The sequence below is a fragment of the Marmota marmota genome, unplaced genomic scaffold (assembly GCF_001458135.2).
Source record: "Marmota marmota marmota unplaced genomic scaffold, marMar, whole genome shotgun sequence".
In the NCBI taxonomy this organism is placed as follows: domain Eukaryota; kingdom Metazoa; phylum Chordata; class Mammalia; order Rodentia; family Sciuridae; genus Marmota; species Marmota marmota.
The window spans coordinates 897,286-909,243 of record NW_025999977.1 but is presented as its reverse complement, the minus strand read 5'-3'; the positions used below and the strand labels follow the sequence as shown (position 1 = coordinate 909,243).

General features: G+C 45.0%; 1 protein-coding gene across 1 annotated transcript; it reads left to right on the top strand.

The window, feature by feature from the left end:
* The first annotated feature begins 4,015 nt into the window (after nucleotides 1-4,015).
* Nucleotides 4,016-9,041, top strand: LOC107137176 (sepiapterin reductase). The gene is made up of 3 exons (XM_015479516.2): nucleotides 4,016-4,381; nucleotides 5,049-5,339; nucleotides 8,041-9,041. Exons 1-3 carry the CDS (start codon nucleotides 4,060-4,062, stop codon nucleotides 8,229-8,231), a joined length of 804 nt encoding a protein of 267 aa, XP_015335002.1. The 5' UTR covers nucleotides 4,016-4,059; the 3' UTR covers nucleotides 8,232-9,041.
* Nucleotides 9,042-11,958: the final 2,917 nt, after the last annotated feature.

Sequence of the window (11,958 nt, the reverse complement as noted above, 5' to 3'; positions counted from 1 at the left end):
AATTTTTTTTGTACCAGGGATTGAACCCAGGAGTGCTTAACCACTGAGTAACCTCTTCAGCCCTTTTTATTTTGATAGAGGGTCTCGCTAAGTTGCTAAGGTCTTGCTATGTGGAGGAAGCTGGCTTTGAACTTGTAATCCTCCTGCCTCAGCCTCCTGAGCAGCTGGGATTAGAGGGTTGAAATTCCCCTTTTTATCAATAGGGGCTTCTCTGTACAGCTTATCCCCTTCCTCATCTTAAACCAATTGTGCACTGTTGTGAGCAACTATTTCTGGTAATGCTAAATGGTGCCCATATCTCCTTATCAAAACAAGCAAAATGACATCGTCAGCATCCGTGCCATTTAACTTCTCACTAAACATGGTGAGGAACATGGTGGAGTTGATGGACCTGGAGCCTCATTCATCATGACATCCAGATATTCATCAGTTGGATTTTTTTCCCAGTGAGGCAAATCTTCCTTGTCGATGAAACCATCTCTGTTCTGTAAAGCATGTTGAAGGCCTCTTGGAACTCCTAAATCTGTGTCTGGTCAAACATGCTAAGCACATTGGATAGTGCGTGCCGAGGGTGGTCTTGATCTTTGCCTTTTTGCTCCCAACGTGGTGGCGATTAAATCCCTACACAGCTACAAGATTCAGAACACCTCAGCGAATCTCCTTGGGTTAGTTGTTGCTTTTATTATTGACTTGTAAGTATGAGTGACTTTTGAAACTTTATTTAGAAATAATTTCAGACTTTTCTTTCTTTTTTTCTTTTTTTTTTTTTTCAGTTCTAGGATTGAACCCAGGGCCTCACATATGCTAGGTAAGTGCTCTACCCCGAGATACATTTACAACCTTAATTTCGTACTTTTTAAAAAGTTGAGAAATAGAATAAAGCACTCCTGAATAGCCAGGTGTGGTGATACATGCCTGTAATACTAACAACTTGGGAGTCTGAAGCAGGAGGATCACAAGTTTGAAGCCAACATGGACAATTTAGCAAGACCCTGTTTCAAAAATAAAAAAATAAATAAATAAAAAGACTGGGGATATAGATTAGTGGTAGAGCACCCCTGAGTTCAATCACCAGTATGGGGGAGGGGAGTGGTGGGAAGCCTCCTGAAGAGCTTTAACCCAGATTTCCTAAATATTTACATTTTACCACATTTGCTTGATTCATTCTATTTTTTCCTAAGACATTTGAGAGTGTGTTTCAGATATGATACCCCTTTACCTCTAAATACTTCACTGTATTTCCAAAAATATAACAATAGTTCACTAGTCAAAAGCAGAAAAAGATGCGATGCTAGTAATTAACCCTACATATCTTACACAAAATTCACCAATTTCTCTACTAATGACCTTTATCAGATTTAGGCTTTTAACACTATTTTAATATATTTCTTACCTTTTGGGCATGTGTACCTTTAAAAACATACTACTGCTGGGCTGGCCATGTATGCTTGTAACCCCAGTGACTTGGAAGGCTAAGGTAGAAGGATCACAAATTCTAGGCAAGCCTCAGAAAACAGTGAGACCCTGTCTCAAAATAAAAAATACAAAGGACTGGGGACGAAGCTCTGTGATCAAGTGCCCCTGGGCTCAAGCGCTAGTATCAAAAAACAAAAACAAAAAACCCCAAAACAAAAAAAGAACAAAAAGAAAAAAACCCAAACAATGCTGTGGATATAGCTCAGTTGGTTTAATGCTCACCTAGTGTGCACAAGGCCCTGGGTTCAATCGTTTGTAATTAACACACCAGCAAGAAAAAAAAAAAAAAAACCCACAATACTGTCAATTGCTACTACAGTGGTTCCCAGACTTGTACATGAGAATCATCTGGAGATCTTTTAAATTTTTTAAGTTCATGTCAGTGAGACCCAGTAGTTATGAAATGCCTAGTGACTCCAATGTGCAGACAGATTTAGGAAATTTTGTGCTGTTTTCAAAGGAATTCTATGGGCTGTGTTGCCCCTGAGATGTTATTTGTGAGACTGGCAGTGAGGGGACACCTGGGGCAGATAAACATCTTCCTGGGAGGGGAAGAACTTTTGAGGTTCTGCCAGACCAAGCAAACTGCTGTCCTTGGGGGCTTTTCCTAAAAGGCTCCTTATAGAAGCAACAATTTCCAGAGTCAATTTCTGATTTTCATCCATCTCTTCATTGTTCTCTCCTATTCTTCAGAGCCTAGCACATAAATGTCCAATGAATTCATGGATGAAATTGTGCTTTCACCAAACTATTTTCTAAGGCCCAGAGAGCAGGGGAAAGGTATTAAATTTATTTGGAGGTAAAATCTCAGGGGTGAAGCAATAACACTGAGGCATAGGAGTCTAAGAAATCTTAACAGAAGTGGTGGTGGGGTTGGGATAGGTATGAGTTCCTCAGAACCTACCTAATAAGGGAAGAAAGCTTTTTATAAATCTGTGCTTTGGTGCATACCTGTATCCCAGTGACTCAAGAGGCTGAGGCAGGTAATCAAAAGTTCTAAACAAGTATCAGCAGCTTAGCAAGGCCCTCAGCAACTTAGAAAGATCCTTTCTTAAAATAAAAAATAATTTTAGCTCAGTGGTAGAATCTTAGGGTTCAATCCCCAGTATGTGATTGGGGTTTATATCTCTTGGGGAGCCACTGTGGCACTGCAGTCCTCCTAGAGCTGTGCAATAAACATCAAGCAAACACATTTGTGTCTTTTCACAATGTCAGAAGTTGTTGAATAACAATAAATGCATAGGTTACAATTTTTATCTGCGACAGTTCTCTGAATATTTGTGGGTCACCTGGTAGTCCCTAAGCCAGGCTAATACAAGTTATTTTATTCCAATCATAATTTCTAATATATGTAATAGCCAATTCATATATCATACTTCACCCAATGATATACACATGTAGGTCACAGACTGGGGTTCAGAAGGTCATAGGGTTACAGGATCCTGAGCCAAGAGCACAGGATGAGAGATGAATCTAGAGTTAAAGATCATCAATGCAGGTGGTCAGAGAAGGATTGCAATGAACCAGTGCCACAGAGTTGTCAAAGCAGAGGGTTCCTAAAGATGAAGGGCGGTAGGTAGTTTCAGTTTCAGAGTGACCAACGTGAGCTTTGCGTGGTCATCATGGGAAGGAGAAAACTTGCTCTGCTAAAGCCTGAGGACAGAGGTTCATAGCTGTGGTGATTTTTCTGAGCAAGGCTCTTGGTGAGTGACCAGGTGACAGGGTCAGGGTGCCTGCTGCATGCAGTCTCAGGGCATTTTTCTTTCACTGTGTTTTTATAGGTGTGTGTGGGGGGGCACCTGATAATGTTGATTCTCTCCTGTGTCTGGTGTTCCTCATATGATTTGGGATGTCCATGAATCCAGCTACTCCTTGATTTATTTTGCACATATAAGCTGTTTACCAATTTGTGCCTGAAGGTAGTGCTGGGCAGATGCTGATTGTATAATTGTACAAACAAGGTCTAGAGCCATTCTACCTTGGCACTTGAACTTAAAATGGGGTGACTCATTGCTAACTACTGCTATACAAAACGGAGAAACTCGGGTTTAGGCAGTGTCTGAAAACTTCTGTTTTATACATGATGGAATAACTCAGAGCTGGGCACTGACTGCTCTCCACAGACAGGGTGGGTAATTCTCTAAGCCCAGCAGGTACCCCGGCCCTACAAGGCATGGGCTTCCTTCAGGGCCGGTCACTAGGAGGCAAGGAGCAAGGCAACCTACACTGGAGGTCAGGAGTGTAAGGAAGCTGGGTCTGAGCTGGAAGGCAATCCCACAGCCCTGTGCTAGCAGTTGGTTTAACGGTTTGGCGAGCTGGAGTGACCGGTGAGCACCAGAGAACCCTGGGAACGCGGCCAACGGCTGGAGCCGCCCCCTGGCCCTTCCTAGTTACCTAATCGCGCAGACTCTGGAAGTCTGCACTCCCACTTCTCCACTTCCGCCAGGGAATCATTTCCAGCCCCAGGCGCCAGAAACCTTAGGTTTCGCCCCCGCCCCGCTGGACAGCTCCTCCCACGGCCCCGCCCCGCCCCGCCCCAGGTCTTAAGGGTCTCAGATCTCTCGAGCACCTGAGATCAGTGGCATGGAGCCTGGGAGCCACAGGGAAGGCGGCTTTGGCCGCACGGTGTGCGTGCTCACCGGGGCCTCCCGCGGCTTCGGCCGCACGCTGGCTCAGCTCCTGGCGGGGCTGCTGTCCCCCGGCTCGGTGTTGCTCCTAACCGCCCGCAACGAGGAGGCGCTGAAGCAGCTGGAGGCAGAGCTGGTCGCTGAGCACCCAGGCCTGCGCGTGGTGTGGGTGCCCGCCGACCTGGGCTCGGATGCCGGCCTTCAGCAGCTGCTTGGAGCCCTGCGTGACCTCCCCAGACCCGAAGGGCTTCAGCGGCTGCTGCTTATAAACAACGCTGGTGAGACGCGGGGGCTGGCGTGGACTCTCCATTTAAGCGTTCACTTCCCACCCCCACCCATGGGAAAAGAAAGGGCGATTCCTCGGCCATCAGACTAGTTGGCTGAGAGCCCAGACGCCCAGTGGTTACAGTTTGGGTGGCACCCAGGTGCAAAACGTAGAGGAGCAAGGCCGGGTGCACTCGAGGTGACCTGGCCCTCACCCTGACAAGGTTTGCCCAAACAAGTTCTCTAAGGCGTCCATAGAACTTTCCAGAACTCCTTGCGCAGCGCCCTCTAGCGAGAGCCTAAGTCCAAACATGATGTCTCCAAATTGCTTTGCTTCTCTAAACTGTCCCTAGAGCTCCGCCCCACCCTCTCATTGGGCAGTTTGGGTAGGTGGTCTCCTCTCCACCCATTAGTCTTTCTGCAGAGCTTCAGAAGCAGGAAACGCCTTGAGAAGTGCTAGGTGGATGTTTGCTCTCGGTCTGGATGGGAAGGGGGTTTCTGGAGGAATTGAGGGAGGGCCCTAGGAGGAGAAAGCCCCTCCCATGCTGGGTTATTTCTTTTGCTTCCCACACTCCTGGTGCTGGGGATTGAACCCACAGCCTCCCACGTGCTAGACAAGTGCTCTACCTTAGAACTACATCCTGGTGCTTCACTGAGTTATTTCCACCTCTGGTTTTTCAGCCACTCTTGGGGATGTTTCCAAAGGTTTCCTGAACCTGAGTGACCCAGCTGAAGCAAACAGCTATTGGGCTCTGAACTTGACTTCCACACTCTGCCTGACCTCCAGCACCCTGAAGGCCTTCCAGGACTGTCCTGGCTTGATTAGGACAGTGGTTAACATCTCATCCATTTGTGCCCTTCAGCCCTTTAGGGGTTGGGCATTGTATTGTGCAGGGAAGGCTGCCCGCGAAATGATGTTCCAAGTCCTGGCTGCAGAAGAACCGAGTGTGAGGGTGCTGAGCTATTCCCCAGGTAGGTGGAAGGTACTGCCATCGCTGTCCCCCAGAACTGGCTGGTCCCCCCTGAGGGCTGGATAAAAGGCCTAGCCTGTCTCTCTGGGGAAGGACCCACACGGTATGTTGTTCCTGAATCATGATCCTCACCCGCTAAGGTGACATGTACATAGCAGGGAAGTTAGAGCTTGCAGGAACAGTGGATGAAGACAGAGAGTAGGGATTGGCCTGGAATAGAGAGTGGCACAGGGAAGTCTGAGATGTTAGATGAACACTAGGATTTGAATTCTGGGCCCCAACCACCTCTCATATGAAATGGGAAAGATACTACCTGTCTCACAGGGTAGTTGGGGAGAAGAAGGAGATAGTGTATATGAAAATGATCCTCAGCAATGAAGTACTCTCCTAGAATTTCTAGTTGTTCCACAGGACTTGTCACACTGCATGACCTTCATAGGTGTACTTGATGGGAAAACTGGTTCATCTGTGTGTGCCCAGCAGCTAGCTAGCAAAGCTCCACTGGGGCAGTTTGCAGGGAGTGTTAGTTGAGTGACATGCAGACAGGCATTGTTGAGTGGTGACAACCTAGGCTGAACTGGGCTGGAACCCTTGCAGTGGGTGATGCTGGGATGAATAAGATCATTCCCTGTCCTTGTGGAAGTTGAAAGGTATGGGGTCTTGGGACACCTGATGTGGTTTCTGACCTCTCCACCCAAATACCACATGCCAGGGCCTTTATTCTAGACTTGCAGTTCCCGCGGTTTAGAAGGGGGTGACAGGGCTGTGGTTGAATGTCTGAGCAGCCAGGTAGAGATCCAGCTTTGTGTCCTGGGGACAGAGTATTAGAGTGTCCTGCCCAAAGCCCAGATGCGGCAAGATCAGGATTCTACCTTGCTTCCAAGTCTGTGATCATTTCTGTGCTGCGTCTCATGTTTTCCCATTGCTCCCACCCCAATAAACTCATGCAGTTATTCTGGAGCCAACACGCCAGCTCATCACGTGCTCTGAGCTCATTCAGAACACAGTGACCGAATGTCAGTTAAGCTAGAAGTGGAGATCGCAGATGGCCACATGGCTAGGTTTGATGTCAGGAGTCTGGGTGTTCTGAGAGAGCTGAGATTTCTAGGAGCTCCCCAGGGCCTTTGTACAAGGCAGAGACCAATTTGGTTTTCATTTCAGTCTCTGGAAGAATGTTCTAACAGGTGTCCAAAGTTAGAGTGGGCTATTTGGAAAGGTAGCACATCTCCTGTCATCAGGATGAGAAGCGATTAGAAGGTGTTTGAATGTTAGAAGATGATATTCTTTCCAGTCCTGAGATTCTTGTGATTTTCTGTCCCTCAGGATCATTAACTCTAGATTCTGGGATGGTGTGATTTCTGTATGAAGAATAGCAAGTGCTTACAAGTGCTCAAAAGAGAACAACAGTTCCTTTCAGATGGGGAGACTAGGAATGATTTTACTGGAGGTAGATGAACTCTGTATTGACCCATGAGGGCTATTTAGATGTTGGCAGGTGGTAGACATGTCCCAGAAGTGCAGGTAAAGAAGGGAAAGTGGGTTATGGAGTGACAGTCCTTGCAGTTTGGAAGCTGGGTGTGCTCAGTAGGAAGTGATAAGGGACCTTGAGTACTTGGCAGTTAATTCAGAAAACTGGTCAGGGGTAATGGAAGATTAGAAAAGACAAGAAAGAAAGAGGGCTGGGGTTGTGGCTCAGTGGCAGAGCGCTTGCCTTGCACACATGAGGCACTGGGTTCAATCCTCAGCATCAAAGACATTGTGTCCGCGTATAACTAAGAAATTAGAGAGAGAGAGAGAGAGAGAGAGAGAGAGAGAAAGCTGAGACCAATTGGTTCATTATACCCTGATGGAAATGTAATGACCCAGAGCTAGCTCAGAGGGTTTATTACATAAGTTTCTTCAAAGCATGCAGGATGAAGGATGAACTTCTGGGTTATCCCATTATAATTATTAGCTTGTACTCATAATTCTTTACCCCCAGCAACTGGTATCTAAACTAATGGTCTAAACTGATACTGTCATAGGAAGCACAGAACAGGGCATTACCATGGCAACTGGGCAGTCTCAACTAGTTCCTTTGCACAAGGAGTTCCCAGCACAGGTGCGCTCTGGTCGCTGGACATCCATGACTGTGATTCATACCACCTCTCAGATAGGAAGTCCTGAGGGGTTTTCAGCAGAGAAATGGGCATGATATTTTAGAAAAATGAGTTTAGCAGAAGGGTGGGTTGAAGCACCCACCCTTGAAAAGGAAGGGCCTGGTTGTCAGGGTATGTAGATGCAGGAGGATCCTGCCTGGGACCTGGCTGGCTGTGGGCAGAGGGCAAGGTGGGAGGAGGGCACCAGGGGTTTTAAATATTTCATGTGTAGAAGTGGGAAAGTCAAGAGAAGGTGCTGCAGGACTGGAGTTAGTGTGTGCTTTGCACGTGTAAGGCCCTGAGCTTCATCTCCAGCACCACATTGAAAACAAATGGAAAAGAGAGAGAGAAGGTACTGTTTGGGCAGGTGGTGAGGGGTGATGACAACAGGGTAGTTTGTTGGGGGGAACCGTGTTTTGTGTGGGCTTTGGAATTTGAGTTGGGGAACTCCGTAGTGACAAAGTAGCATCTTTGGCCAACTCCGACCAAGCATTTCAGCCCAAATGAAGTATTGCCTCTGGCCAGACCTGACTCGGCTCCATTCTTCTGCTTTTTATCCTCTAGGTCCCCTGGACACAGACATGCAGCAGTTGGCCCGGGAGACCTCAGTGGATCCAGACTTACGAAAAAGGCTACAGGATCTGAAGACAAAGGGGGAGCTGGTGGATTGCGGGATGTCAGCCCAGAAGCTGCTGAACTTGCTGCAAACAGACACGTTCGAGTCCGGAGCCCATATAGACTTCTATAGTAAATAGCCCGTGTCTTTGGCTTCCTGGGCATTTTGAGCTCTACTTTTGGGCACATCTCAGGAGCCCCTGTGGCTGCCCACACCCTTTCTCAAAGCCCCCTGCCAACCCTGCCCAACACAGATAACCACTCATGCCTACTGCCCTGCCTGCAAAGGCAGCCAGTGGGAGTGGCTGGTGTCACCAGATGTCAGGATCTCTGTCATGCAGCCTGGCTGAGAAAGGTTATGGGTGTTGTAGTTCTCTATCCCCAGGAACAGAATTTTAGGAATGGGAAAAGTCGCTGAAACACCGAAGAGACAAGTTTGGGACTCTTGCCCCTGGCTGGTCCATGGGAAAGGAGGGAGTGATGTGATGTGAAGGGTGGCCCATGTAGACTCACAGGTGGCCTGGAGGGAAAGAGGACAGAGCAGGTTCCAGCCCACACAGATACCCTTTGCTCAGGATAATGAGATCTTCTGTTGAATTTCCTGTCTTTATCCTGATGCCTTCTTTTAGAACTGACCTTCCCTCTAGGCTGGGCGTTTATGTACATGAAGAAGGCAGATACAAGTAAAAGGAGGCTCAATCTTCATTAATGCTTGCATCCTACTCTCAGAGAGCTCATAGCTGGGATTATGGGTGTGCACCTTCATGCCCCATGTTCTATTAAGGTCTTGTTCATAAGGGAGGGCAACAGAAAGACATGTTTATATTTTAAAGGTCTCAATAATAAACTATTTTTTTCTCTGAACACCAAAATAAATAAATAAATAAAAATGCCAAAGAATTACTCCAGATGCCCAAGAAAGGAATCAAAATAAAGAACCTGAGTACATATTTTGATGTTGTATATCTTGTTTTTAGTTTGGGGCATTTAACCCAAGGGTGCCCTACCATGGAGCTACATCCCCAGGACTTTTTATTTTTTATTTTGAGACAGGGTCTTGTTAAGTTGCCAAGGCTTGCCTTGAACTTGTGATCCTCCTACCTCAGCCTCCTGAGTCACTGGGTTTACAGGTATGCACCACCACACCTGGTTAGAACTTGAATACATAGAAGATGTGGTATAATAAAAATGTAGATAACCAGTGAGAACAGAAGAGTGTTTATATTTTTTGTTTCCATGCTGTTAAAACTGAAGATACCAAAAATAATTCATAAAGGAGAAGACCATAGTGTATGAGACAAAATACTGATAAGCTGAATCAAAAGGCTGTACTATAGGGGCTGGGGTTGTGGCTCAGCAGCAGAACGCTCACCTAGCACGTGCGAGGTCCTGCGTTTGATCCTCAGCACCACATAAAAGCAAATAAAATAAAGGTATTGTGTCCAACTACAACTAAAAAGTAAATATTTTGTTTTTTTTTTAAAAAGGCTGTTTTTTGTTTTTTTTTAAAAAAAACTATAGTTTGAATATGAAGTGTCCTCCAGAGGCTCATGGTAAATAGGCCTGATGGCCAGAGTGTGGTGCTGTTGGGAGATGGTTAGAAACTAATGGTTGGAGCCTAATGAAAGGAAGTTAGGTCATTGGGGTGGGGGCGTGCCCTTGAGTGGGGATATTGGGTCCCAGGCTCCTCTTTTCGTTCCATCCACCATGAGGTATGTAGGTTTCCTCCACCAGATGCTCCTGCCAGGATATTCTGCCTCATCAAAGGCCTAGAGGTAACAGAGCCAAGAAACCATGAGACAAAATCTTTCCTCACTGTAAGTGCATTTCTCGGTATTTTGTTACAGTGATGGAAAACTAACATAAGATACATGAAGTTTTTTTTCAGTTCTGGGATTGAACCCAGGGACACTACCACTGAGCTATATTTCCACCCTTTTTAATTTTTGAGACAAAGTCTCACCAAGATGTGCAGACTGGCCTCAAACTGGTAATCCTGAACGTCCTGAGTTACTGGAATTTCAGGTGTGTCCACTGTATACAGCACCTACATTAAAAAAAAAAAAAAATAGTACCTGAGAAGGTATTGAGGAAGGGATTAAATGTGCTAGATCTCTCATAATATGGAGGGATATTAATAGCAATAATAATTTCTACTACTTGTTGAATCATGAAAAATGTATTAAGTGCTTTATGTCTAGTGGCTTTGTCCCACCCTCTATTAATATAAGAATTGTTTGCTGGGCATGATGGCACACACCTTTAATCCTAGTGGCTCAGGAGGCTAAGGCAGGAGGATTGCAAGTTCAAAGCCAGCCTTAGCAACTAAGCAAGCCCCTAAGCAACTTAGTGTAACCTGCCTCAAAATAAAAATTTTAAAAGGGGCTGGGAATGTGGCTCAATGGTTAATGCCCCTGGGTTTAATCTGTGTGTATGTGTGTGTGTGTGTGTGTGTGTGTGTATTGTTTGAGTGGCTCACCATTACAACTCCAGAGCTAGCCGGTTTTCTATTTCATAGTAGTCTTTCAACAAGTATTAGTGCAATGTTTAATTAAAACATTTAATAAAGTAAACAAGGTTTGAAGGTATTATATGACCTGCCCAAGACGGTACAAATAAAGGCAAGGATTATAACCAGGCCTCCAAAGTGCAAAGTCATTGTTGTCCTAACACATAATGTTTTGATGACTTTGGTGTGTGCATGGTCCTAGGAACCTAACCTGCGGCCTCACACATGCTAGGAAAGCCTGCTACCATTAAGCCACATCCCTAGCCCAAGGTTTTGATTTTAATGTTGGTGGAAAAACACAAGTGCATGCATTAATAATTTTATTTCAAAAGCAACCATTAGTATAATTAAAGTAGGATTGCAACTTCCAGATCAATAGGAGGTAAAGTAATTATAACAAAAGAAATGAGTAAAGAAAAAGTGAATAAATAGAAAGCTCAACGAAGCCTAGAAATAGGAAGCCTAATAGAAAAATGGGCAAAGAGCATGAACAAACAGCTTAAAGGGTAAGAAAAAAAAATGTACAACCGGAGCTGAGGAATAGCTCAGGGGTAGAGTTTCTGCCTGGCATGCCTGAGGCCCTGGTTTCCATCCCCAGCTCTGCAACTAAAGAACAACCTTCCTAAAATCCAAAGAAATAAAGGAAGGCCGGTGTGTAGCTCAGGGGTAGAATGTTTGCCCAGCATGTATAAGACCCCAGGTTTAATCCCTGCACCACGAAGAAGGGCGGTGGGGCAGAAAGAAGAAACATAGTGAAATGGACATGCTTATCTAGGTTGGAGTATAAACTTGTTTTAATCTTTTTAAAGCTCATTTTGACAATATCTATTTGAGTGAAGAATATTCAAGTCCTTTTATCAGTTTCCCAGGATTTTATAAATTATTTTCTTTTATAAAAGTTGGTCAAACATGGGGCTTATGTATCTTTATACTCAGACTGGCAATGGGACTGTTTCCATTTCCGTATCAAACATACCAAAAAGAGAGACAGTATGGGCCTCATTGTGTCCATAAGCCAGATTCGATACTAAAATTAATGTCAAGGTTTTGCCTCTCCTTGCTTTATTAACTATTTTCTCCTTCTCTGTGTGTGTGTTACTGGAATATCTTAAATCAAATCCCAGATTTTGTGTTACTATATGTCTAAAAACTCTGATCATTTTCTTACATAATTATATGCCATTATCATATCTTAAAAGATTAAAAAAATAAATTATTGATATAAATTAATAACCAGTCCATATTAAAATTTTCCCACACTATATTATAGCTGTGTTTTTACATTGATTTGGTTGAATCAGAATCCATATGTGTATGTGTGTAAATACACACACACACACACACACACACATATATAT

Coding starts and splice junctions, on each gene's coding strand:
- LOC107137176 (XM_015479516.2), top strand. CDS start 4,060: ATGGAGCCTGGGAGCCACAGGGAAGGCGGCTTTGGCCGCACGGTGTGC. Junction 4,382..5,048: donor GCTGCTTATAAACAACGCTG/GTGAGACGCGGG, acceptor CTGGTTTTTCAG/CCACTCTTGGGGATGTTTCC. Junction 5,340..8,040: donor GGTGCTGAGCTATTCCCCAG/GTAGGTGGAAGG, acceptor TTTATCCTCTAG/GTCCCCTGGACACAGACATG.